The sequence below is a fragment of the Oncorhynchus kisutch genome, linkage group LG11, assembly GCF_002021735.2.
Source record: "Oncorhynchus kisutch isolate 150728-3 linkage group LG11, Okis_V2, whole genome shotgun sequence".
NCBI classification, from domain to species: domain Eukaryota; kingdom Metazoa; phylum Chordata; class Actinopteri; order Salmoniformes; family Salmonidae; genus Oncorhynchus; species Oncorhynchus kisutch.
In genome coordinates, this window is record NC_034184.2 from 27,916,313 (window position 1) to 27,944,066 (window position 27,754).

Consider the following 27,754-nt stretch of genomic DNA (forward strand, 5'->3'; position numbering starts at 1 on the left):
TTTATGTTATTTATGTCTTTGTTATATATGTCTGTTATTTATGTCTTTATGTTATTTATGTCTATGTTATTTATGTCTATGTTATTTATGTTATTTATGTCTTTGTTATATATGTCTGTTATTTATGTCTATGTTATTTGTTATTTTTGTCTTTATGTTATTTATGTCTGTTATTTATGTTATTTTTGTCTTTGTTATTTATGTCTATGTTATTTATGTCTATGTTATTTATGTCTATGTTATTTATGTTATTTATGTCTATGTTATTTAGGTTATTTATGTCTATGTTATTTATGTCTATGTTATTTATGTTATTTATGTCTTTGTTATATATGTCTGTTATTTATGTCTATGTTATTTATTTAATTTTTGTCTTTGTTATTTATGTCTTTATGTCATTTATGTTATTTATGTCTTGATGTTATTTATGTTATTTATTTATTTCCCTCCTCTATGTGCAGTCGCACCTGTTTGTGCTGCAGCTGGTCCACAGGCCTTCAGTCCGCTCCGTCCTGCAAGGGCTCCTGAAGAAGAGACTCCTGCCTGCAGAACACTGCATCACCAAGAGTATGCTACTGTTACTGCACAACTATACTGCAATAGTCGATACCTTGTCTTACTATAACTCTGACTCCTGCCAGCAGAACACTGCATCACCAAGAGCATGTTACCACAATTATGTTGTACTATACTACTACTATACTAATATAGCCTTTACCCCATCTTACTACCTTTACATGAATATGCCTAACTCTAATCTAACTGTAATCTAACTGTAATCTAACTCTAATCTAACTCTAATCTAACTGTAATCTAACTCTAATCTAACTGTAATCTAAATGTAATCTAACTCTAATCTAACTCTAATCTAACTCTAATCTCCGTCTCTCCCTCCAGTTAAGAGGAACTTCAGCAGCGTTGTGGCCTCGTCGGGTAACACCAGTCTAAACGGGGAGGACGGCATTGAGCAGACCGCCATCAAAGTCTCCCTCAAATGTCCAATCACCTTCAGGCGCATCCAGCTGCCCGCCAGGGGTCATGACTGCAAACACGTACAGGTAGGACGGGAGAAAGGGGTATGTTTTCACACGGTAGATGGCTGGATAGGGCCACCAGTTTTCCCTGACTATGTGCCTAGACCAGGAAAAACTCTAGGCCCTTATAGCACAGTTGTTCGGTAACCTTGCCTGAGACCTGAAGACTCATAAGTGTTTTGTCTAACCACAGTGTTTTGATCTGGAGTCGTATCTGCAGCTGAACTGTGAGAGGGGGATGTGGAGGTGTCCTGTATGCAAGTATGTGATGACCATTTCCAAACTATGTTTTGTCAATAAAGTTATGTCTCCTTTTTTGAATGAGTTAAAATGATGAGTGTTTCTCTCACTTTTTCTCTCTTCCCAGTAAAACTGCCTTGTTAGAGGGTCTAGAGGTGGACCAGTACATGTGGGGAATCCTCAACGCCATCCAGAAGTATGTTTATTTTTCCTTATTACTAACAATAGTTCATAAATATTATTAACCTTCCGTGCTTCATGTTCTTATCCAGTTTTCCCACTATTATTTCTATAGTGTCTATGTAATAAGGGACCATAACAATTCCCTTCTTCATCCTGTAGTGACTAAATGTTATTTTCCACTATTCCCAATATTATTATTACCACAGTGTCTTCGTAATACTGGACTTTTCCACTTCCTCCATCCTTTGTAATATGGGACTGTATAAAAAGGTCCCCTTTCTCTTCCCGTAGTTCGGAGTTTGAGGAGGTGAACATTGACCCATCGTGTAGCTGGCGGCCAGTGCCCATCAAATCTGACCTCCATATTAAAGAAGACCCTGATGGACCACTGGCCAAACGCTTCAAGACCATGAGCCCCTCCCAGATGACCATGCCCAATGTCATGGAGATGATCGCCCAGCTGGGCCCTGGCCCCTCCCATTACCCATCAGGCCCTGCTCAGCACGGGGGCATCGGCGCCGGGGTCAACCCAGGGGAGTACGGTGGCCCGAGAGGCCCAGGTAAGACCAATTTCAGAATTCAGATATTACACATTTTGAACATGTTAAATGTTGTGTATTTAGCAGACACTCTTATCCAGAGTCATAACAAGGTATGTGAGACAACCTTAAGAGTGCCCTCCCCTTATTTATGTTTTTCTGTGCTGCTAGGCAACACTTACCACGGTCACGGGAACTTTGACTTCGCCCACGGTAACCCCTCGGGCGGGGGAGGTGGTGGAGGTGGACCGAGAGGAGGAGGATCCCCCATGAGTGACTTTATCCACACCCCTCAGCTGTCCCACCCCCCAGACTTCCCCGGGGGTCTTCTATCCCAGGACAAGCCTCTCAGCCACGGCATCAACGGCCCTGTAAGTCCCCTACACCTCCACTACCAACCACCAGGGTCACTCATACCAGAGTTGCTGAAGATCCTCATAGAAAAGTAGTACACCCACACCCAAACATTTCCCAGGTGGAGGGTACAACAAATGTCATATGAAAGGAATAGGAATACTTGTATATCATCTCATGTCAGGCCTGTCAAAGACCTTGTAGTTCATAAAAAGCACTGATCTCAATCAGGATAGCTTTGGCATTGTGATCAGCTTGTCTTTGCAGCCTTGCTCATGTCATCCTCTACATGTCAGCTCAGAGCTTTCTTTAAACACATTCTTCTCCCTCCCTCTCTCTCTCTCCCTGCGTCTCTCCCTCTTTCTCTCCCTCCGTCTCTCTCTCCCTCCATCCCTCTCTCCCTCCTTAGATGTCTCATCCTTCCAGCACTGATCAGTCCCATAATTCCATGCAACAGCAGAGCTTGCACGCGCCCCCTCACTCCAACAGCCAGTTGATACATCACGGTGGCAGCCAATCAGGGCAGTCGTTACATCACAGCGGCCAATCGTTGCTGCCCCCTCGCCAGCAGGCCCCGCCTCCCCAGCTGCAGCAAGGCCAGAACAGCCACCAGCACAGCGATCTGAACTTTAACCCCTCCTCGGGCATTGAAGGTCAAATCAGTGGTGACATGCCCGAGCCCTCCCTAGATGTAAGTGTGACATCATTGTGACATCGTGCTTAGGATGCATGCGCAAACAGGTGCAAACGTCATCTAGCTAGCATTAGCATCGTCTGCTAAAGCTTCTCTCATTACCTAGCTTTGGTTTGATGGAGCATGTCAGCTGCTATGCTAATACCTTTAGTTGTTTAAAAAGACTCTTGGATAGAAATGAGAAGTCTATTGACAATATGCATCTTAATTATTGTCTCTCTTCCCTTATCGCTCTCACTCCATCTCTCGCTCTCTTCCTCTCTCCCTCATCTTCCCTTTCTCTGGCTCTTCCTCCTTCCCTCCCTCATCTACCTCTCTCACTCCATCTCTCGCTCTCTTCCTCTCTCCCTCATCTTCCCTTTCTCTGGCTCTTCCTCCTTCCCTCCCTCATCTACCTCTCTCACTCCATCTCTCGCTCTCTTCCTCATCTTCCCTTTCTCTGGCTCTTCCTCCTTCCCTCCCTCATCTACCTCTCTCTCTCTGTCTCTCTCTCTACAGCTGCTTCCAGAGCTGGCCAACCCAGACGAGCTCCTGTCCTATCTGGACCCCCCGGACCTCCCCTCCAACAGCAACGATGACCTGCTCTCCCTCTTCGAGAACAATTAACCTTTCGCCTCCCTCACCCCTTGAGCCAAACCCAAATCTTCTCTACAGACACACACACACCACAGGTTGTGTGTCCAACCAGCTGGACTCTCCATAGAGTCCATAGACACACCGTCATCCTCATATGGACTGGTAGTGGGGACTCTTCCGAGTGGACTTACCCAATGTGTAGTGCACTTCAGACCCAGGGTTCAAAGTTCAAACCCCCAGTCAGGTCACACCTCCTACACACCCGGGTTCACACCCCGTCGGACACACACACACACACACAATGTTTTGTCAATTGTGGCATAGACGTGTAGGTGGCATGAGGTCATCTGTCAGACCATGAGATGATGATGAGGATGACAGTCTGGATGTCAGGGAGTGGACGCTGTGTGTGAAAGAGACAGGAAACAGGAAATGCACTCATGTCCTCACTTCCTCACACACACTCTTCCTCATGTAAAGAATCGCGGAGCTGCGGAGCTCCTCTGGCCGACAACAACACGTCGACAGCCAATGTCGGCTGTCTAGTCCTTAAGTGATATTATATCGAAAGAAAACTGTGCAGCTATTAATCACGTTCTATGCGTATGACCTCACAGGCTGAACTCTCTGTGTGGGCTTTTAGGAAAAAGTGTTGTAGTATTGTTTTATCATTCTTATTTCCCCCATTATACAAAAACAAAGAAAAACATACAATAATAGGAAAGAAAAGTCATCTTTTTGTCCTGGCCAGTGTTTCTATCAATCCTATTTTGATGTGTGTTCTTCCAAGCCCTGATCCCCTGAGACCACGACCTTTAACGCCTGACCTTTGACCTAAATAAAGTGTGTTCTTATAACCTCTGACCCTTAGCTCACAGTGTGTTTCCATCGTGACATCAGTCAGTCAGCACTGGGTCCGTTCCATCCATTCTACTGAAGCACAACAGACAACCCCACACCACATCACAGGCAGAGCACTGAGAGGAGAGACCAAGGCCTGTTGGGGAGGATTCTAACCTTCTAGCTAGCCCAAACCAGTCTATCGAAGAATCAGCACTGTTAACTATTCTGTCTGTCCATCAACCCGTCCAATGTTGTTAAAGTTTCTCTTCCCTTATATTGCAGTACAATGCCATGTCGGGCTGTGGGCTATACAAAAATGAATTTTACCAATACATTAGTTTTGGGTTAGAATGATATAGAATTGTGTGGGAGAGAGAGAGAGTGTGTATGTGTGTGTGTGTGTGTGTGTGCGTGTGCGTGCGTGTGCAAGAGAAAGAGTGAGGATGAGATTGAAGGAAAAAGAGAAGAGTCCCTGTTTAGTCTATAATAGACAGAAACATCTAGTGTTGCAAAAGATATTGGGCCCTTGTAATAGAGCCAGAATGAAAGTTAGCCTGTTTCTCCCTCTTTAAGGTGAGTCTTCCTCTGTTCTACAGGGCTGCGATTGCTCCTGTAACTATACTGTACGGTTTGGCTCTACCATGTGTTAAGAAGTGCATGTGTGCCAATGGCCTCTGTTCTAAATTAGAGGGAAAGAATATTGTCTTTTTTATTTTATAGTCATTGCATTTTTTTTTATCCTGATTTTATTTGACATTTTCTTGCAAAGGAATGATTTTGGTTAATGGTAATGTATTGTCCAACTTTTTTATTTTCATGTTTGTTCCACTTTGACTGTTCTTTGGAAAATTGCCATGTGTGATACATCACCAAAGTTATCCCACAGTTTGTAGGAGTTGGCCTGGACATTACTATCATGTAAGAATGATGCCCTTCTATGCTTTAAGCATACTCCTAGGGAACCCATCAAACATTATTCTGAATAAATGTGTGCTTGCACTGCATTTTCTGTGTCTTGTTACTGTTAAACTGTATTTTGTCATCTTAAAAAAAGAAAGGAAAAGCACACATGATCCCACAATGGTTTATAAAGACAATAATTTGAATTGTTGTCATCCTGACAATGTATGCTTTAAATATATTTGCTAATGTATTGAGGGAAAAGTGACTTTACCCCCAGTCTTTTTTTTGTTTTAAGTCAAAAGTCTAATACCCTCTGGAATTGAATGTGAGTTCTTTGACATTTTTGTGCTACCCTCTTTTGTACAACACAAGATCATCATGTGTATTATTCTATCCTCGTAGCGTTTTTGATATTCTTCTCCTATTTTAAGTTATTACTTTGTTTATCTATTAAGTGACTTTGTGAGAATAATCATAATTTGGTTTACATCAGATTATGTAGCCTACTAAATGAAATTGAAGATTTCTAGATCAATCCGTGGATATTGTTTGGATTTAGGAATGATCCCCAATGCTGGTTGAATCACCTGAACACAACTGATCCTTTAGTCTGTCTATTTGTTGAAGACAATGCACTGCCACAGCGAGGTATTTTGACTCCCCTGCTCTGTAGATCTGTGTAGACATGATGCTGAAGTCTGGTCTATCAACGTTACTCTCTATACGCCACATAGAGGTTTGAGTCTTGTCCGAGGTTCAGGCTCCACACACAACTGTAGCTGGACAGTCAATGGACACAAGTGGAGTGTGTTAGAGGATGCAATGTATTTTCATGGAAAGAAAATGGGAGATGTTGGGCTCCCCCCCCCCCCCCCCCCCCGGCCCTCTCTACTCGGCCACTTAAATGCAAGAGAAGAGAAAGAAACGGGTCTGGAGGGTCTAAGGAATGCATGTACATTATGTAAATGACAAATAGAGACACATTAACTTACAGAAATGTAGACATTTTCCCCACGCAGGGGACAATGATACGCATTGTGTATTTAGAATTTGTAAAGTTTGCATCCTCCTGTCAGAAGAGACTGTTGAATTGTGGGAAAAGGAGTCCGTGTTTGAGATAGTCTGTACAGTCCTCTCTCCCCGACCACATTTGTTCATTTATGTAAGATACTTTATTATCTACTTCTCAAACACGGCCGTTGGAAGAAAAAAAAAATACACACTTCTCTTTGTGTAAAATTCAACTTCTGTGTATTTCTCTATTACCTGTGTACTTTATAAAGGTGCTACAACAACAAAATAATAAAGACATTTTGAGGTACCAATCGGGATTTGTGGGAACCATGAGTGGTTCCTAAAAAATGTTGATACAAAATTTACAGTTTGTACAATTTTATCAAATTTACAGTTTTTACACGATTAGGCAAAAAATATTACTTCCGAGGTACAATCTGAAGTGATTGACACACCAGGTGGCAGTTGTCTTTTTTGTTTTGTACATTCTGTGTACAGTCATTTCATATACTAAACTGGTCAGAAAAAAAGAATTGTGATTTTTAGTCTTGCAAAACTGTATGTAGTTAGATGACGTGACATCCTAATATTTATCTAATAAATATGTATTCAAATGAAACTCATGCATCATGGTCTTGGTTTTCCAATAGCCTACATCTGCTATCCTCTATGTAACTTTAATGACAGTAAATGTATCGTCATCCACCAGACGCAATCACAGTGGAGAATGCTAGATCTACGAAGACCAACTGGCAGTCAAGTCAGTTTACGAGCTTTCATAACAATATGAGTATTACATGCATGCCCAGTTTGAAACTACCTTAAAAAGGAAGAGTCCTGTCTATCACATATAGTTATTTAGACCTAAAATACAGAGTTCGATATTGGAGTAAAGGCTTTGATGGGGAGAGGAATAAGACATTCTAACAATAAAAATCTAAATACTATTGAATATTGTAGACAGATGTATTCATCATTTTCATGGACTAGCTATCTATGTGCACAACATCATCATTTGGTGTTGCTCTTGGGGGTCTTTGCAATGCCATGTGTATTCACACACACCCCCATTCTCAGAACGTCATGTTGACAACTATGCAAAGATGTTGCAAATTAAAAATCATATAAAATATTGCTCTATTGGCGATTGCTGCGACGATGTTGTTTTCGTCTGCACCCGTCAAGAACCCAGTAGTGTATTTTGTCATCACAACTGACAACGAATCTCTGGGACGAATCATCATAGAGGTGGCTACGGTTAGCTACATAATGTTAAAGTATACTGAACAAAAATATTAACACATCATGTAAAGTGTTGGTCCCATGTTTCATGAGTTGAAATAAAAGATCCCCAAAATGATCTATACGCACAAAAAGCTTATTTCTTTCAAATTTTCTTCACAAATTTGTTTACATCCTTGTTAGTGTGCATTTCTCCTTTGCTAAGATAATCCCCACACGTCCATACAAATAAATGATGCCATTATATGGTCATTAAATAACACACAACAGCATTGCATATTTAGATAGTGGAATAGGCCTAGCCTATTTTGCAACCCGGGTGGTTATTCTAGACAAGGTTCTTCTGCGTCTTTATCAAGGCCCAAGCCTATACTATGTCATCTACTGGTATAACGTCGTCATTGAATGCCGTTCTAAAACAAGCTTTAGACTTTTATTTTGGAAATGAATCTAGAAGCTGCAAGGCAACTGTAACATCTGGGATAGAGTTGCTTGATTGACCAGCTAACTTCAGCTAACTACGTTCAGTTCATGTCCTTTTCAGATGCCACATTACTGACAAAAGTTTGTACGCATAACAAATATATGTCACCGAGTAAAGGGAGATATAAAGTAAGAATTGAACGTGTAAATGTTCATTCATAGTAGTAACATACGTTTACAGATCCATTTTACCGCTTACGTTTCATGTTTCATGCATGACTTCTTACGATCCTAGCGAATACGTATGTTCAACCTTTTGGTAGGTATCTGGCTCCATACAGGTATCCTAGCTCACCAGCTAACTCCTCAGTCTGACCCTAGTTAGTCGACCTTAATATGTAAAACACTTACACTGAACAAAACAATATAAAGTGTTGGTCCTATGTTTCATGAGCTGAAATAAACATTCACAGAAATGTTCCATACGCACAAATTATTATTTCTCTCAAATGCTGTGCACAAATATGTTTACATCCATGTTAGTGAGCATTTCTCCTTTGCCAAGATAATACATCCACCTGACAGGCGTGGCATATCAAGACGCTGATTAAATAGCATGATCATTACACAGGTGCACCTTGTGCTGGATACAATAAAATGCCACTAAAATGCTCAGTTTTATCACACAACACAATGACACAGATGTCTCAAATTTTGAGGGAGCCCGCAATTGGCATGCTGACTGTAAGAATGTCCACCAGAGCAGTTGCCAGAGAATTTAATGTTCATTTCTCTACCATAAGCTGCCTTCAACGTTGTTTTGGAGAATTTTGCAGTACGTCCAACCGGTCTCACAACATCTGACCACGTATATGGTGTCGTGTGGGCGAGTGGCTTGCTGATGTTAACATTGTGAACAGAGTGCCCCATGGTGGCAGTGGGGTTATGGTATGGGCAGGCATAAGCTACGGACAACAAAATGCAACAATTGCATTTTATTGATGGCAATTTGAATGTGCAGAGATACCGTGACGAGATCCAGAGGCCCATTATCGTGCCATTCATCCGCCGCCATCATCTCATGTTTCAGCATGATAATGCACGGCCCCATGTCACAATGATCTGTACACAGTTCATGGAAGCTGAAAATGTCCCAGTTCTTCCATGGCCTGCATACTCACCAGAGTAAACGGATGGCCGTTTACTACAGCATGTTCCAGTTCCAGACAATATCCAGCAACTTCGGACAGACATTGAAGAGTGAGACATCATTCCACAGGCCACAATTAACAGCCTGATCAACTCTATGCGAAGGAGGTGTGTCACACTGCATGAGGCAAATGGTGGTCACACCAAATACTGACTTGGTTTTCTGATCCTAGCCCCTACTTTCATCTGTGACTAACAGATGCATATCTGTATTCCCAGTCATGAAATCCATAGATTAGGGCCTAATATATTTATTTTAATTGACTGATCTCCTTATATGAACTGTAATTCAGTTTTTTTTAAATTACTGCACGTTGCGTTTATATTTTTGTTCAGTGTAATTGAAGTTGTTGAAGTAGTGTCTTCACTCCACTAGATGGCGGTATTGACAACACAGACAGGTTATTTCAATAGTTACAAATGACCTACTTTCCAAGCAAGTCAACATCCCATTTATCATAATAACATTTATTTAGACTAAACCTTTACCCCATGTTGATAGATGGACACTCCAGCTCAGGGTATGTTCTCTTGGATAATGACAGTCTGGCTCCAGTTATGGTGGGGGGAATAGACTTTTACCCAATCCAGATGTGTTCTATCTGCTTTTCTATGTCCTTCTGCAGCCAGTTACCCCACAGTGTTCCTATCTATTTAGTCTTTATGTGAGCACTTGATCCATGGAAACAACGTTTGGAGAAATAGGTTTTCTCTGCATGTACCCACATAAAAAAAGACTACAGTTCAGTATAGAATACTACCGTCCTTACTATAGAATTCTGTAGCTAACTGTAGGTATACTCCAGAATACTAGTATCCCTCAATCGTGTAGTGCTTACTACTCATGCCCCCCTTCCAGCATTGGGGAACAACCCCCCCATACATGCGTGCATGCCTCGTCTAATTCTATGGGTACAATTACTGTTTATGACACAGAGTGTTCACACCCCTCTTCTTGGCAGAGAGAAAATGTTGCAGGTTTAAAGCTTATTTCCTGCAATTCTATACATTTTTTCATTGTGTGCAGAGACAATTTGGCCGGTTTTGCCATGTCTTATGTGTGTTCATGTGATATTTGAGTGATTAAAAAACATTAGCCGACATGGGCTAGTTGATCTGGAGATTTCTGACAAGTTATAAATAGCTCTCTACGGTCTGCAATGACTGACATGAGGAAAACTGCTGATGCACTACCTACCCACTTTCAAAATTGCACCCTGTGCATTCTACTTTTAGGAACTACTGCTGTAGAATACTATATAAATACTACAGTAGTATCCGCAAGAAAACACTGCAGTAAATACTACAGTAATGCATGCAGAAACATTGCAGTCTGCAAAATTACTACACTTTTTGAATTATAGTAAATACTTCAGTTTTAATTTGCATATACCCACCATATCCAAATTTGTGCTACCCATAAGTGAGAAACCTACATGCCAAGTATAGACCACATATTGCGTTCCCTACAGGTTATAGAAACTCTGTTCAGACCCCAGTCCTACCTACAGGTTATGAAAAATGTGCTATTTTAGTTTCTCCAGTATCTTTCCTCAAGGAGAAAGCCTGCACTTCCATGTCAAAGATAATAGAACAAATCTCCTACATGTCACCATAGAGATGGATAGAGAACTCGACATGGATGTAACCCGTTTTAGCATGGCCATTGAGGGCATCCACCATTTTAAAGTAGTCAACTGGGTTTGGATTCCTATGGGTTGGGAGCAATCAGCCAATGATCAGAGCATTGTCTTCTTGAAATTGGGTGCTATGGTTTGTAAATGGCTTCAACCCCACCATCTAGTGGCTATAATAAATAAATTATAAAAGATTTGGTTCAGGACTCTAGCACTGCAGGTGGCGGTAAATCACCAACATTAAGCTTGACACTTTTCAAAACAAAAGAAAAAGACAAATTACTATTTTAAAATGGAGATAGCCACAATGGCGCTGCCAATGCTGTCACAGACGCCATAATGGCACGGATAAAATTATGAGGCCTCTTTCCATCTCTATGGATGTCGCAGTAATATTTTTGTAGAGTAAATAATCTATAAAGGCATCTATTTAGGCATGGAAGATGGACCTGAGACATATAGAATGTATAAAATAATGTTGTACATTTATTCCCAAATAAATCCATGTTTTTAAGAGTGTACTCCGTTGTTCATTGTGTCCTGTGTGCCAACATCACTAATTACTCCTGCCTTTAACACTTCCTGGTAAGGATCCAATGTCTTTTTTTAGACAGCCAGACAACCAACACGACTTCCTGTCCTTCAGTGCAGGATGTGACATCACGCCTTTGGCTTCTATTTGTCCATGAAACCTCCCTATACTGGGATATTATCTGTTTCATCTCACTTGGCTTGGAACAAAGCTGAGAAGACCAACATACTGGAAGTAACTATTTGTGATTTGAATGTGTGTGCAGAATACAAGTCAATACAAGTCAATCTACAGTTATACCGCAGTAGTATACAGGAAAACAGTTAGTGACGAATGCTATAATCATTAGTAGTGAATGAGCAATTCAGTTGTTAAGAATGCAGATACATTTTACCAACTTTGTGTGTTGTAAAATATTTTCGCAAAACCACATTTAGTTTGATGTACAGTACACCAACTTTCTTTTGTGTGGGTTCTTACCATAGAAATAGGATGTAAACATTCTATTTATGATTGTAGTTACTATATTTCTATTGTTCAGGTCTTCCCTCTATTCTAGCTCTAATGTCTTTATTGTAAACGGAACAATTCTCCCCTGGTGAAATTCAGTGAGTGACCAGGGCAGAGACTGAAAAACCAGACTATGGCTGCATTTAGACAGGCAGCCCAATAATGATATTTCTTCCACCAATTGGTCTTTTGAACAATCACTTTTGATATTTTTCAGATCTGATCTGATTGGTTCAAATACAAATTAGTGAAACAATGATCAGAATAGGGCTGCCTGTCTAAACGCAACCTATGTGTCTGGGTGGTGGTGATGCTTATCAAGCTAATACTTTATGAAAGTAAATAATGAACTGAACGTGAAATAGCTACCATGGCTCTTAAACGAAACCATGCGCTCTGACTTCCCAACCGTTTGTTTGAATTCTCCAGTTACATTGTTGCCATAGAGACACTTTATCCCCGCTTCTATGTTTGAGCTAGGGATGTTATAACAAACTTAATATAATTTGGGTCCCCACCCTCTTGTGAAGTGTTTGCTATTTGGAATGTGTGTCCAAGCCCGTGCATGGAAACTTGGCTTGACAGACTACGGCCAGTGCCCTAGCCATACACTCTTTGAAAAAAGGGTTCCAAAAGGGTTCTTCGGCTGTCCTCATAGGATAACCCTTGTTGGTTCCATGTAGACTTATTTTGGGTTACATGTAGAACCCTCTATGTAAAAAGTTCTAAATGGAACTCAAAAGGGTTCTACCTGGAACCAAAAAGGGTCCTTCAAAAGGGTTCTATGGGGACAGCCAAAAAAACATTTTAGGTTCTAGATAGCACTTTTTTTTCTAAGAGTGTACTTATATACTCATGTTAAACAATAAGATGTTTACAATCATTACAAGCAATTAAGTTATTGTATCACATGCGTTTCCACTGACTATAACAAACATTAGGAACACCTTTTAACATTGAGTTGCACCCTCCCTTTGCCCTCAGAACAGCCTCAATTCATCAGGAATGGACTCTACACAGTTTCGAATGCGTTCCACAGGGATGCTGGCCCTTGTTGACTCCAATGCCTCCCACAATTGTGTCAAGTTGGCTGGATGTCTTTTGGGTGGACCATTATTGATGCACACGGGAAACTGTTGAGTGTGAAAAACCCAGCAGTGTTGCCGTTCTTGACACAAACTGGTGCGCCGGGCACCCACTACCATACCCCGTTCAAAGGCACTTTTGTCTTGCCCATTCACCCTCTGAATGGCACACATAAACAATCCATGTCTCAATTGTCTCAAGGCTTAAAAATCCTTCTTTAACCTGTCTCCTCCCCTTCATCTACATTGATTGAAGTGGATTAAACAAGTGACATTGATAAGGGATCATAGCTTTCAACTGGATTCACCTAGTCAGTGTATGTAATCGAAAGAGCAGATGCCTTTAATGTTTTGTACACTCAGTGGATATCATGAAGCGAGCATGAATGTGTGCTTTGATCTAGTCTGTAGGCTTAGTTAAAAAACCTATCCACAGCTTTGGTAAAACTATGTGCATTTTATTATCTGGTTTATATTCACTAATTTAAATGACCCAGAGAAACAAAGTTTAGAGAAAAGGTTTTATAAGTACAGAACTGGAAGTCTTGATAACTCATACAAATGACAATGTAATAGTAAAAGTGTTGAAATAAGCGTTGAAATAAACCAGTCACTTTCCCTACCCCAGATCTTTTCAACACTAGTATGAACTAGAATAGGACCTCCAGGACTTGACAACAGCTTCCTGAGGCATCGTCCTAATTTCTCCTTTACACAAACCAGCGGACCTCCGCAGTGCAGACCAAACCTGGGTTCAAATACTATTTGAAATACCTGATCTGTGCTTTATTGAGCTTGCCTGGCTTAATGGACCATCGAAAAGTCCCATCAAACCATGTCCATCGACACTCGAGGTGGGCTAGAGCAAACACTCAGTGTTTCAAGTATTTTAAACAGTATTTGAACCAGCCCTGAGCCCCACCATTGAGTAGAATTGAGTAGACAACAAATGTCGTTGTAACATATGGACAATAACGGATGGATTCAATCCGTATCGCCGAAGTATCGTGGAAGATCTACATTAAAATGTAAAGGTAATTTCCAATTGAGCCGGCATACAGTATGCAATGTTTACCATGAATACAGTCTCCGCGACCACGGGAACATAATTGTCAATTGTGCTAAAAAGCGGATCTTCAGCGCTACGGATTGCATAGAGCCCTAAAGCTGTATTGTTGTATTGTAGCCCCTGATCCCTAACCCCTGGGTACTTGTGTAGATTTGAGTGGATTGGATAGTTCTAATTAAACAATATGGTGAAATTCTATCTAGCTTTTCAGTGGGCGAGGTGAACTAAGAAGCAACGGCAGTATATTGAATAGTACAAATTCAACAATGCACTGAAAAATAACACTATCCAAATGTTTCGAATGTAACATTTATTTTATTCATCAAAATTCCTAATAGCACTAAAGCTCTAACCCATTGGGCACACACTGGTTGAATAAACGCTGAACCAACGTGGAATAGACGTTGAATTGACGTCTGTGCCCAGTGGGAAAGTAGTTTGTTGTTTTCTTAACTAACAAATAAGGCACATTTGGGAATGCCATTTCAGGGACGTGTTGCAACAGAAGTGTTATTTTCTTTTTCCACAACAACTTTTCACTCATCATCCTAACTCACTCAATCCAATTATAGCATACAATCTCACAACGTTACAGACGTCAAAGAACAAACATGAATGTCTAATCGACCACTTAAGTGTTAAAACACTACATTCAGTTAGTATGTATAAATTGCTATACACTATCAGTGAACGATACATTTTTATGACTAGTAACAATCAATTTGAAGTTGTTGAGAATGCTGAGACTATTGTACATCCCAAATGGCACCCTATTCTCGAAATAGTGCACTACTTTTGACCAGAGCCCTATGTGCTGGGTCAAAAGTAGTGCACTATAAAATGAATAGGGTGCTATTAAGGACAGACTCTATATAGCCCATTACAGTATGTAGCCAACTACGTTACAGTGCTAAAATTAAATACATTGCACGAAGTAATACACATTTTTCATTTAAAATCAAAACACATGCACATGCAAACTCTATAATAGTAATTTTGTCTCACAAACTTAGTAAGTAAGTTACACTCTGAACTACAGCCTGGTCTCATAGACTAGACGTAACATATTAAATATAAATACAGGACACTCAAATTAGTATGACATGTTACTTTGGCATGGCTACATGAGACAGAAGGTTACTATAACGTGAACGTATAGCAACTCAAAGGTTGCGTGTTCGAATCTCATCACGGACAGTTTTAGCTAATTAGCAACTTTGAAACTACTTAACATGTTAGCTAACCCTTCCCTTAACCTGTTAGCCTAACCCCTAACCTATAACATGAACATCTAGCAACCCAAAGGTTGCGTGTTCGAATCTCATCACGGACAGTTTTAGCTAATTAGCAACTACTTAGCATGTTAGCTAACCCTTCCCTTAACCCTTTGACCTAACCCCTGACCTTAACTCGAACCCCTAGCCTAGCTAACTATAGCCAGTTAGCCACCTAGCTAACGTTACCCACAACAAATACGAAACATAACATATTATACTACACGGAAGAAGACAGATTTATGTTTACTATGTTAAGTCTACCCCTGAGTCCAGGTTTACTACACTATGAATAAAAATAATTATTTCACAAATGTCCTGCTTTGGCAAACTAGAACTCACAGTTGAATGTGCTTATATAGTGGCGAGTATCAGTCATTCAAATATAAAAATGATTTCTTCTGCATGTTAACAAAACAGTATTATTGCTTAACCTAGTAACATCTTAATGAATGATATAGAATTTGAATAACAAAACATTGGTAATTATGTCTGCCATTTTCATAACAATGCAATACTCGTAATACGACATGAATGCATGCTATTCAAAGGACACAAATTGTAACTCATTGACATATTAGTTAAAGCACTTAGGTATCATTCTGGGTTATGCAATACTGATAAAGTTTCTAACCGCAAAAAAAACACACAATGGCTTATAATTGAGTAAAGGGTATTCATAATTATGTACCAACTTTTTTAATCTATGTATTTCAATATTTTCTTCTTAGTGTAACTGTTGCTTATTTTATATATATTTTTTAAATGTTGTAAAAAATCTTTTCATAAATATTTCTGTAGGATTATCCCCTCAGGTCATTGTAAAACATAAACAAAAAAACTCCCAGCTTTATTTGTTTCTCAGCAATATAGGCCCTTTTTCACATAGAAAGCTTCAAAATTGCATTACATTTCAGAGGAGCTAAGATCCTTAAAAATTATGGCCATCTAATATATACATAAACAGTCAGTTGTAAAATGTATTTTTGAAGGAAAAATAAAAACATATTTTTTTTTTTTTTACATCTATAAAGTATTTTTTCCAAATTACATAAATCTTTCATAGAAAATAACAAACCCATACCGAAAAGGAACTAGAAAAATCAAGTATATGTCAGGGCTGGATTAAATCAGTATCGCAGAAGCATCACGGAAGCTCCGCATTATAGCGCAGATTACATTTAAAAGGTAATGTTCCCCTGTTAGTGGAGACTGTATTCACGTTACCATTACATTTTTACGCTGATCTTCTGCGATACTTCCACGATACGGATTGAATCCAGCCCTAAATTCAAGACAAAAAAACACATCTGAAAAAGCATTTGTATACGTTTTAAATACAATAAACACATTGTATGAACTGCTTCCATTGGCTCGTTATGCCATCTCAAACACATGGCTTCTTCTTCACAAACTAGTCTGGACGGAATCAGACTATCCCACAAAAATATATTGGGCAATTTTATATTTTCTTTATATTCTTCATGATATTCCTTATATTCTTAAGGATATTCTTATCCTTATATTCCTTAAAAGTCAAAGCACTCACAAGCCTAATGCATATCGATTTTGATCAGTATTAGCACTTTAGGGGTTCTATTCAATTAGATCTGCTTTAGCTGTCATCCGCATAGCAATTGTTTTGGCAGTGTCGGAGGTGGAACGGAGTTAGAGTTGTCAAATCCACAAGCCGCTCCTGCAATTATACTGTACCTAAAGTGGAAAATGGCATTGCCATTGGCTGGAAAGAGTCGCAGTAAGAGATATCCCATGCAGCCATGTTCACAAGTTTGAAGACTGGAATGTGAGATGTAATCTACACCTCGATTAGGCTGATAGAAATCTTTTTTATTTTTTATTCATTTAAAAAAATATATATTACCCCTTTTTCTCCCCAATTTCGTGGTATCCAATTGGTAGTTACAGACTTGTCCCATCGCTGCAACTCCCATACGGACTCCGGAGAGGCGAAGATCGAGAGCCATGCGTCCTTCAAAACACAACCCGCCAAGCCGCACTGCTTCTTGACACAATGCCCGCTTAACCCAGAAGCCAACCGCGGAGGAAACACTGTACACATGGCGACCGTGTCCGCGTGCATTGCACACGCCCTGCCCGGATGATACTGGGCCAATTGTGCGTCGCCCCATGGGTCTCCCAGTCGTGGCCGGCTGCGACAGAGCCTGGACTCGGACCAGGATCCCTAGTGGCCTTAGACCACTGCACTACTCGGGAGGCCCTCATTATTTATTTTTATGATTTTCAATTTGAGCTTAATTAGTTAATCTATATAGCCTACACTTTCTCGTTCTGATCTTCTAACGCAAGTGGGATGGGTGTGGCATCGTGACAATGATCAAGAGCAGCTGCTCACTGATTGGACAGCTCCAATGCAGTTATACCTCCGACTCCTTCAACACATCAGCTGTGCAGTTGATTGAATCTAGGCTTAGGTTTAGTTGGCTAATACCCAAGCTAACGGAGATGGCTAATGGAAACATACACTACTGTTGGGAAGAGAATAAAGACTAGAATATATTGTAAAGATAGGATATCAGCAGTGTTCTGCTCGGTTGTAGTTGGTTTTATAACACTTATTAGATATGACAGAGAAACAGATCAATTGTATTAGCTACAGTACTGAAAATATAGAATTGATCCCAACATTATGTGGGGAGAAAATAATAATCTGCTATGACCTGTAATCAACGAACGAAACCCTCAACATCAATACGATTCACATCAAATATGATAAAAAAAAACATTTTTGTTCAGATGATAATACAATATCCATATAATGGCTATGATGCATCTCCTCGTGATTATAAAGCCTAATATTTTATGAGTAGACTACTATCCTGTAGGCTGGTTCAAGATCTAATTGTGCTGTCACAATGACTATAGGGGTTGTCAAGAGTCACAAACAGATCTGGAAACAGGCTAACTATCCTTCACCCCCCATATAACTAAAACCAACTGAGTGTGATGTCCAAGTTTTGACAAATGATGCATAAGGCATTGTTCCGTATCCAACCATTGTATGTAAGACAACAGACTAAACTCCTACTTGTGTTTGTTAAATCAATCATTAAGTCATAAACAGACTATCATCTCAAGGACGGGATTCAATCCGATCACGAGTTATAGGCATTGCAGCTTTTAAAATAAATGTTCGCGCATTTGTGGAGATCCCATTCACAGTAAAACACTGCATATCGTCTCAATCGGAAATGGCCTTTAAAAGCCCAAATGAGATCAGATTTAATCCCGGAGAACGAGGAAGAGGTATACATCTTTTAGTCAAAACCTCATTCACATTAGTGGACTGACTTCAAAATAACATCCTTGTTGATTCCATGACAACAGACTCGCTACAGTGTGTGTGATTGTTTTTGCTAGATGCTTTAGTTACTGCGTCCAAACTCAAAAAATGGTGTAGAGGAAGACATTAGCCAGTTGAAACTTCTCAGTTCTAATGGGGTAAGGTCATTTGTTTTCCCATTTGTATTCACATCTTGAACTTGCATCAAACTTGGCAAAACACTACCTCAGAGTTACTTAGTTTAATCCAGTTCCAAACTAAGTTCAATTCTCCTCTTATTTCATTTCCTTCAAATTTTTCTAAATAATTATTCTCTTTTTACAAGGCACATTGGTACTTTTAAGATAATATAAAATATACAACTATTAATTCAACCTTTATAGAACCATTAAACACATTCTAAATATTTGAGAAACTAATGTGTTTGATTTGAAAAATACACCTCAGCTTTGAAAATTGGTAGCAAACTTCTCTTCAGCTATACTCACAACATAAATGTTCCAAGTGTCAATAACCTCTATCGCTAAAATACAACTAAACCTAACGTTACAAAATGTTAGATCAAAGATATTCTTCCCTCTAGATTCTCCAACGATAAAGTTTAAAGTATAGGCCTAGATCTTTGAAAACAGAGATAATGGTTAGTTACCTCCTCAATAAAGACATTATTTAATGTTTATATCATGATGTGGTATCAAACACACAGAAACGTAAACTTAATCCATCATCACACTTACAAAACTTCCTCTGATAAACAAAACATGGCTATGTCTGTTACAAGACAACTTTCCCACTTATTTTTTCTTCACCAAACATTATATTCATCTTACCTACATCCCTTCACCTCTCTCTCTCCCCAGACATCCTTTACTGCTGTCACCTGTTTGACACACTATGAAGGGGATAAACCCCTTGGAAAAAGATATTAGTTCGATTCACTGTCATATTTCTAGGTAAATAAAGCTGTCTTAAAGTAGCGTTACAAGATTGGAACAGCTCTATTGGCCAGGTGTGAGTCCTAAAAAAGATGTGAATTTGCAAATGCTATATGTATACTATAAAACCACTTTGAAATGCATAAGGATTACTTATTTACTGTATATACCAGATTAAATACCAGTTCTAATAAACTAAAATCCACCATGTCAATCTACCGGCATCCTACACCAAATAGACTACTGAAGTTGAGTCCTTAATAAGAATATTGTTTGCATACATAGAGTACAGGACGGAATTACTGTTCAAGGAACTCATTACAATAATAAAATGATTATTTGGAAGTAAAGTATTAAATTAGGTAGGCAAAAAAAGACTACAGCATTGCAGATAGGTTCAATCTAACACTTGAGAGTCTAAATACTGTATGAATGGTATATTGGCTAAGAGGAACTGGATATTCAGTCTTTATCATAACAGAAACGGCTCTTATTGCATTTGGCTTTGGACAAGAATTTTCAAAGCTGGTCAATTTGTAAATCTCGATTAATACCTCAACACTAATTTCATTGCTGACGTAAATGCATAGCATGTTAAATACAAAACATCAATGTTATTATCACGGTACTACATCTAAACGAAGAACGATTCTCAACCTAAAGTAGTTTCTATAGACAATTAGAAGCAGTTACACAATAATACTTTGATATAAAAACATACACATACATATATACTATTACACATTCATATACAAGTAACTGCCAAAATAATGGAAACACAAGTAAATGAGGGATACAAAGTATATTGAAAGCAGGAGCTTCCACACAGGTGTGGTTCCTGAGTTAATTAAACAATTAAAATCCCATCATGCTTAGGGTCATGTATAAAAATGCTGGGCAGGCCATGATTTTTGCCATTATTTTGGCTACCATGGCTATGCCACCATAGGATGACAATGCCCCCATGCACGGGGCACAAGTGGTCACTGAATGATTTGCTGAGCATGAAAACTATGTAAACCATATGCCATGGCAGTCTCAGTCACCAGATCTCAACCCAATTGAACACTTACGGGAGATTCTGGAGTGGCGCCCGAGACAGCGTTTTCCACCACCATCAACAGATCACGAAATTATGGAATTTCTCTTGGGAGAATGGTGTCGCATCCCTCCTATAGAGTTCCAGACACTTGTTGAATCTAGGCCAAGGTTCATTGAAGCTGCTCTGGCCCTGTTATTAAGACACTTTATGTTGGAGTTTCCTAGATTTTGACAGTAACTTGTATATATCCCAGTTAAAATCAATTCAAAATTGCACAACAGACAAACAGACGACAAATAATAAATACACCACATATAACATGTAAGCCAGGGATGTTTGGTGCGGTATCCCTCCGTTAATCAATCAATAATCAATTCAGAATTCCTTCACAGTTATTAATGTATAGGTTGACATTTGACCAGACATTGACCCCGACTTGAGCCCATGACGATAGAAGGTTTAGGGACCTTTGTTACATTACCATCACTAGAAGCCCTGTCTCTGTCTGTTTTAATACTCAGAACATCCACACACACTTCACTTGGCAGGGAAAACGCTTCTGTAACCACAAAATCAACAGAGCCCAAAGTGAGGTAATGAAACCAAAGAGAGGGCAATACTGTCAGTGAGAACAATATCACATTATACACACACACATTGCGTGGGGTACACAAGGCTACAAGGCCCTGTCATGATTGAGGATATTTACATACAATTATTTAGGCAAGTTTTCACTGTTTAAAAAGAGCACTTTGTGGGGTTTTCTCACTGTTTAGAAAGAGCACTTTGTGGGCTTTTAATCACTAAGTACAGATCTTGGATCAGTTTCTCTCACTCCTTTACCATTAAGAAAGGGCCAGTAGGTGTAGGGATAATGACCAGGAACTGGGTTTAGTGACAAACCTCCCCAAAAGGAGGTTTAACGGCTAATTCAGAGAGGGGATGGGAGGAGGAACAAGGGAGGGGGAGGAGGAGTGGAAGGGGTGAGGAACAGGTGATGGAGATGGGGAGAGGAGAAGGAGGATGGATGGATGAGAGGGAGGGGAGGAGGAGTGGAAGGGGTGAGGAACAGGTGATGGAGAAGGAGGATGGATGGATGAGAGGGAGGGGAGGAGGAGTGGAAGGGGTGAGGAACAGGTGATGGAGATGGGGAGAGGAGAAGGAGGATGGATGGATGAGAGGGAGGGGAGGAGGAGTGGAAGGGGTGAGGAACAGGTGATGGAGAAGGAGGATGGATGGATGAGAGGGAGGGGAGGAGGAGTGGAAGGGGTGAGGAACAGGTGATGGAGAAGGAGGATGGATGGATGAGAGGGAGGGGAGGAGGAGGAGTGGAAGGGGTGAGGAACAGGTGATGGAGAAGGAGGATGGATGGATGAGAGGGAGGGGAGGAGGAGTGGAAGGGGTGAGGAACAGGTGATGGAGATGGGGAGAGGAGAAGGAGGATGGATGGATGAGAGGGAGGGGAGGAGGAGTGGAAGGGGTGAGGAACAGGTGATGGAGAAGGAGGATGGATGGATGAGAGGGAGGGGAGGAGGAGTGGAAGGGGTGAGGAACAGGTGATGGAGATGGGGAGAGGAGAAGGAGGATGGATGGATGAGAGGGAGGGGAGGAGGAGTGGAAGGGGTGAGGAACAGGTGATGGAGAAGGAGGATGGATGGATGAGAGGGAGGGGAGGAGGAGTGGAAGGGGTGAGGAACAGGTGATGGAGAAGGAGGATGGATGGATGAGAGGGAGGGGAGGAGGAGGAGTGGAAGGGGTGAGGAACAGGTGATGGAGAAGGAGGATGGATGGATGAGAGGGAGGGGAGGAGGAGTGGAAGGGGTGAGGAACAGGTGATGGAGAAGGAGGATGGATGGATGAGAGGGAGGGGAGGATTGAAGCAAGGGGCGGGAGTATATGTTAAGGTGTTATTGCACGCGGCGGCAGTAGTAGCCCAGGACTTTGCATTTCTCACACAGGTGCTGAGGGTGCTCCTTACTCTGGTCTGAGACGTCCAGGCCATCAGGCTTCTCCAATGGACGCTAACAGGGAGGAGAGTTACGTAGGGAGAAAGATGGGGAGAGGGGGTAGAGAAAGATGGATGACAGAGAAGGAGGTAGAGAAAGAGAAGAGTGAGACTCATCATGTACAAGTATACACACTATATAAAACGTTTGCAATGGTGATAACATGACAGGGGGAAGAGTTAACCTCAGTTCTACAGTATACTGGGTGCTAACCACATACTGACAATTCACCCCACACTCAACACAAACAAACACACACACACACCCAACGCAAAGCCTTCAACCTGCCAGCAGTTTGTTTGGGACTCAAACCAGCTCTGTTGTATTCCAAAATCTCAGGCCACAAGAACTAACCCTGGATTTTTTCAGACCTGGAGTCAGTGTAGTTTCTGTTATTGGTGTCAGAGCTGAGGCAAATAACCCTAACAGATCTCCTTCTCTCGCTAACACGATATAATGACAGAGTCGACGTTCCAAATGGTAACCTATTCTCTATGTAGTGCACTACCTTTGACCAAAGCCCCCTCCTACATGCTATAATTCCAGAAAGAGGTCCAAGGCACATGTTTGCTGATATAAACCTGCATGAAAATACCAGCTACACCACTGGGAGTAATGGTTTGTTGGAAAGTATATGATGGACAACAGAGGGTATCGTTCAGCGCCAACGGTTTGTTGGATGTCGATCACATACAATCCCTCAGCAATCATTTGCTTTCCCACCCAATGTTGTTACAGAGGGTTTTGTTATGATACTGTTATTTTTTCCAGACCGACAGTCTCAGACTGATTCTATAACTTGTCAAAACCAGAGCCCGTATTCATAAAGTGTCTCTGATCTAAGCTTAGTATTTCCTATTAGATCACAATGAATATGATGATATGCACAGAGCGGATCAGATCCTAGATCAGCATTCCTAATCTGAGACACTTTATGGATAAAGGCCCAGGTTGCCAAGGACCAGAGCAAGAAGACAATGCAGCCAGCCTTCGCCATTACTGTCTGCCACTAGCTTTAAAGGCTTACTGATAATAACATGAAATACATATCAAACATACCCACAATGTTAAGTTTGGCTTCCAAAATAGGATGTACTTGATGACAAAGTATATGTTTCGGAGGAAAAATTATCTGATAGTTAAACATCTTGGGTTTTGGACTGAAGGACTGCAATCTGTCCAGTTTGTCTGTGTATTTATTAAATGGATAAAACTGTTTTCATGATTAGTTTATTTTGAATGAATGCCACACATATTTTCAATCCAAAACCAGATTCCATCCGGCCATAGATATCCGGATGCCTCTCTTAAAGTCATGAAATGTGAAAACTATAGAAGCACATAGACAGTCTAGAATACTATAACGTAAGGTAACTCATCTGTGATGGTTGATCTTATTGTTTCACTCTGATCTTGAGCCTGAACCAGTCAAAGACTCCTGGGACTAATGTGCTATTTGATGCTATTTAGAAGGTCAGGGCTCAGGTCAGGAAGCTTTATACCACCTAACAGGAACTGTTGAGGACATGAAGACTTGCAGTTTAAAGCGTATCTGGGAATCAGATACCAACGTTGGAAGATAAGAAAAATACACAATGTTTAATTCATTTCCCTCAGTCCTTTCTGTTGGAGCCAAGCTCTGTGTGTGTGTGTGTGTGTGTGTGCAGTACCTGGGGGTTAGTGGTTCATTCTCAAACGCTGACAGGGGGAAATATGTGAAGTGGGTGACATAGCAAATGTGTGGAATTTGCCCGTGAGTGTGGTGCTAGCCACAACACACACGCAAGCGCACACACACACACACACACACACACACACACACACACACACACACACACACACACACACACACACACACACACACACACACACACACACACACACACACAAACACAAACACACACACACACACACACAGAAATGAGCATGCTTTTCCCACAAGCTGTTTCCATCGAACAGAGACTTTTCTCTGCCGTTTTAAAAGACTGACTTTGGTGAGAATAATCACTGTGAATGCTGCGCTTAATGGTGATTTAATACATTCTCATCATCGGTTTGATCTGATGAAGTCGCCTGATATTGCTTGAAGCATTCTATCATAATATGAATATCTATGATGTTGTGACCGTGACCATAGCTACAGTATAGTAGAACCCTCAATGGCATTGAAGAATGGATGAAGATCCATGCAAATCCTAATGTAGCTGTATGTCCAAATCCAAAGCAGCAAGCAACCCCTAGCCCCTATGCCCTATCCCCTATGCCCTATGCACTTGTGCGCCTAGTCCCCTACACCAGTGGTAACCTACATTTTCTGAGCCAAGATCACTTTCTGATTCAAAATGCAGGCCGAGATCTACCGCTCAGATCATTTTTTAAACATGACTTGAAAAAACGTACACTACCGTTCAAAGGTTTGGGGTCACGTAGAAATGTCCTTGTTTTTGAAAGAAAAACACATTTTCTGTCCATTAAAATAACATCAAATTGATCCGAAATACAGTGTAGACATTGTTAAACACTGCAAATGACTATTGTAGCTGGAAACGGCTGATTTTGAATGGAATGTCTATATAGACGTACAGATGCCCATTATCAGCAACCATCACTCCTGTGCTCCAATGGCACATTGTGTTCGCTAATCCAAGTTTATAATTTTAAGTTAAGTTTAAGTTAAAGTTTATAATTGATCATTAGAAAACCCTTTTGCAATTATGTTAGCACAGCTGAAAACTGGCATTCTTTAGACTAGTTGAGTATCTGGAGCATCAGCATTTGTGGCCAGAAACAAAGGCCTTTCTTCTGAAACTCAGTCTATTCTTGTTCTAAGAAATGAAGGCTATTCCATGTGAGAAATTGCCAAGAAACTGAAGATCTCTTATAACGCGGTGTACTACTCCCTTCACAGAACAGCGCAAATTGGCACTAACCAGAATAGAAAAGGAGTGGGAGGCCCCGGTGCACAACTGAGTAAGAGGACAAGTACATTAGAGTGTCTAGTTTGAGAAACAGACGCCTCACAAGTCCTCAACTGGCAGCTTCATTAAATAGTACCGGCAAAACACCAGTCTCAACGTCTACAGTGAAGAGGCGACTCCGGGATGCTGGCCTTCTAGGCAGAGTTCCTCTGTCCAGTGTCTGTGTTCTTTTGCCCATCTTAATATTTTCTTTTTATGGGCCAGTCTGAGATATAGATTTTTCTTTGCAACTCTGCCTAGAAGGCCAGCATCTCGGAGTCGGCTCTTCACTGTTGACATTGAGACGGGTGTTTTGCGGGTTAAAATATGTTAACATTTATCGGGGGGTATGATATTTGTGCATCTGTACCTTTCTTACCCATCATTGCGATTCATTCAGGATTGTCTGAAATCATGGTAGCAACCACATTAATGTGGAAGTGCTTAGAAATATATTATATTATTATTTACTATAAAAGAGACTCCAAAATGACACAATACATTATTTACCATTAATTTCTATTGGGCACATAATAATCTGAAACACAACCAAAACAAATAGCCAAATAATCCAACATATTTGTAAAGTTACAAGCTTGATGTAGGCATTGCGTGCTATGAATATGGGACCAAATAATTAATACATATATAAATGAATTTGTCCCTGTCACACCCTGACCATAGTTTGCTTTGTATGTTTCTATGTTTTATTTGGTCAGGATGTGATCTGAGTGGGCATTCTATGTTGTGTGTCTAGTTTGTCTGTTTCTGTGTTTGGCCTGATATGGTTCTCAACCAGAGGCAGGTGTTAGTCATTGTCTCTGATTGGGGACCATATTTAGGTAGTCTGTTTGGTGTTGGGTTTTGTGGGTGATTGTTTCTGTGTTTGCACCAGATAGGGCTGTTTTGGTTTTTTCACATTTCTTGTTGTGTTAGTTTATTCATGTATAGTGTCTATATTAAAGAACCATGAATAACCACCACGCTGCGTTTTGGTCTGCCTCTCCTTCAACACAAGAAAACCGTTACAGTCCCAATACTTTTGGTCCCCTAAAATGGGTGGACTATGTACATAAAGTGCTGTAAACAGTTCACCCGATATGGATGTAAATACCATACAATTAAAGCTGACAATCTGTACTTTAACCTCATAGTCATTGTTTGATTTCAAATCCAAATATGGGGAGTATAGAGCCAAAAGAAGAAAAAAAAGGCTTCACTGTCCCAATAATTATGTAGGACACTGTATAACCATTTGTCCATTTGCTATCCAACCCTCAGATTTCAAAAAGTGCAAGAATTGTGGGTAGGGACTAGAGGTACATTTGAGTTTGGGCGATTATCCCAAACTCTGGGAGGGAGAAATAGCTAAAGTGGCCAATCATCACTATGGAGAAATACAATAGAATGTACTGTGCAGAGCCCAACAGCTACTTTCACTTTCCCATAAAGTTTTCTTGCACTCTTTCAATAATGGTTTAAAGGGGCAATCTGGGATTCAAGCAACAACAATAACAAAGCAGTCACCTCGCCACTTGGTGGGATTGGGCTGGAGAAATGCAATACCAGGTTGCCCCTTTAATATCAGAGCGAGTGAAGATGTAGCCTTCTTGAGAAAAGGCATCTCCTTTCTGTCCAATTTAGCATTATTGCTAGAAGAGTGAATCGTGCACACTCTTTCCATAGTATGCAGGGTAGGTCTATGTCCCAAATGGTACCCTATTCCCTATATAGTACATTACTTTTGACCAGGACCCAGGGAACTACAAGTTGGGCCTCCTGCAGCCAAAACTGTATTTTAAGTGGTGGAATTAACTGAATTTGTTGAAATGAAAATATGACTAGATTGAGTGTGGAAGTTACATGTAATGTTTGGAACTGGGGAATTACGTCTGAAGCTCTTTCTCCCCTCTCAATTCTACAAACAAAACATTTACACATTTTCAAGTTAATTGAATGAAGGAATATTTAATGACAGTGATAATGATAATACAATTCTGGATGTCACATATTTGGACAGTTATAACATCTAGTTAAACTGTTTCTTGGAGTTTATTGCTTTCGAGAGATTAATAGTTTAAGTGACAGAGCTCTGGGCCCATATTCACAAAGTGTCTCAGAGTAGTGTGAG

At 40.5% G+C, this 27,754-nt stretch overlaps 2 protein-coding genes across 10 annotated transcripts in view; one reads left to right on the forward strand and one right to left on the reverse strand.

Moving 5' to 3' along the window:
- The window catches only part of LOC109898885 (zinc finger MIZ domain-containing protein 1), a 195,076-nt gene extending 188,505 nt beyond the window's left edge, over positions 1-6,571 (forward strand). For 6 of the 8 annotated variants that reach the window (XM_031835561.1, XM_031835562.1, XM_031835564.1 and 3 more), the window contains 8 exons: positions 462-567; positions 898-1,058; positions 1,228-1,295; positions 1,402-1,470; positions 1,749-2,017; positions 2,168-2,367; positions 2,760-3,041; positions 3,543-6,571. In XM_031835561.1, coding sequence (XP_031691421.1) covers positions 462-567; positions 898-1,058; positions 1,228-1,295; positions 1,402-1,470; positions 1,749-2,017; positions 2,168-2,367; positions 2,760-3,041; positions 3,543-3,650 — 1,263 coding nt within the window. In that variant the 3' untranslated portion in view covers positions 3,651-6,571. The remainder of the gene's footprint in view (positions 1-461; positions 568-897; positions 1,059-1,227; positions 1,296-1,401; positions 1,471-1,748; positions 2,018-2,167; positions 2,368-2,759; positions 3,042-3,542) is intronic. The other 2 variants (XM_031835565.1, XM_031835566.1) reach the window with 1 other exon arrangement.
- Positions 6,572-13,525: 6,954 nt separating this feature from the next.
- LOC109899130 (zinc finger CCHC domain-containing protein 24-like) overlaps positions 13,526-27,754 on the reverse strand; it is a 62,749-nt gene continuing 48,520 nt past the window's right edge. The window contains exons 4-5 of one of the 2 annotated variants that reach the window (XM_031835569.1): positions 22,639-22,681; positions 13,526-21,219 (exon numbers count right to left, since the gene is read on the reverse strand). In XM_031835569.1, the coding sequence (XP_031691429.1) occupies positions 21,056-21,219; positions 22,639-22,681 (207 nt within the window). In that variant the 3' untranslated portion in view covers positions 13,526-21,055. Of the gene's footprint in view, positions 21,220-22,321; positions 22,682-27,754 lie in introns of those variants that run through there. The other variant, XM_020494183.2, reaches the window with a different exon arrangement.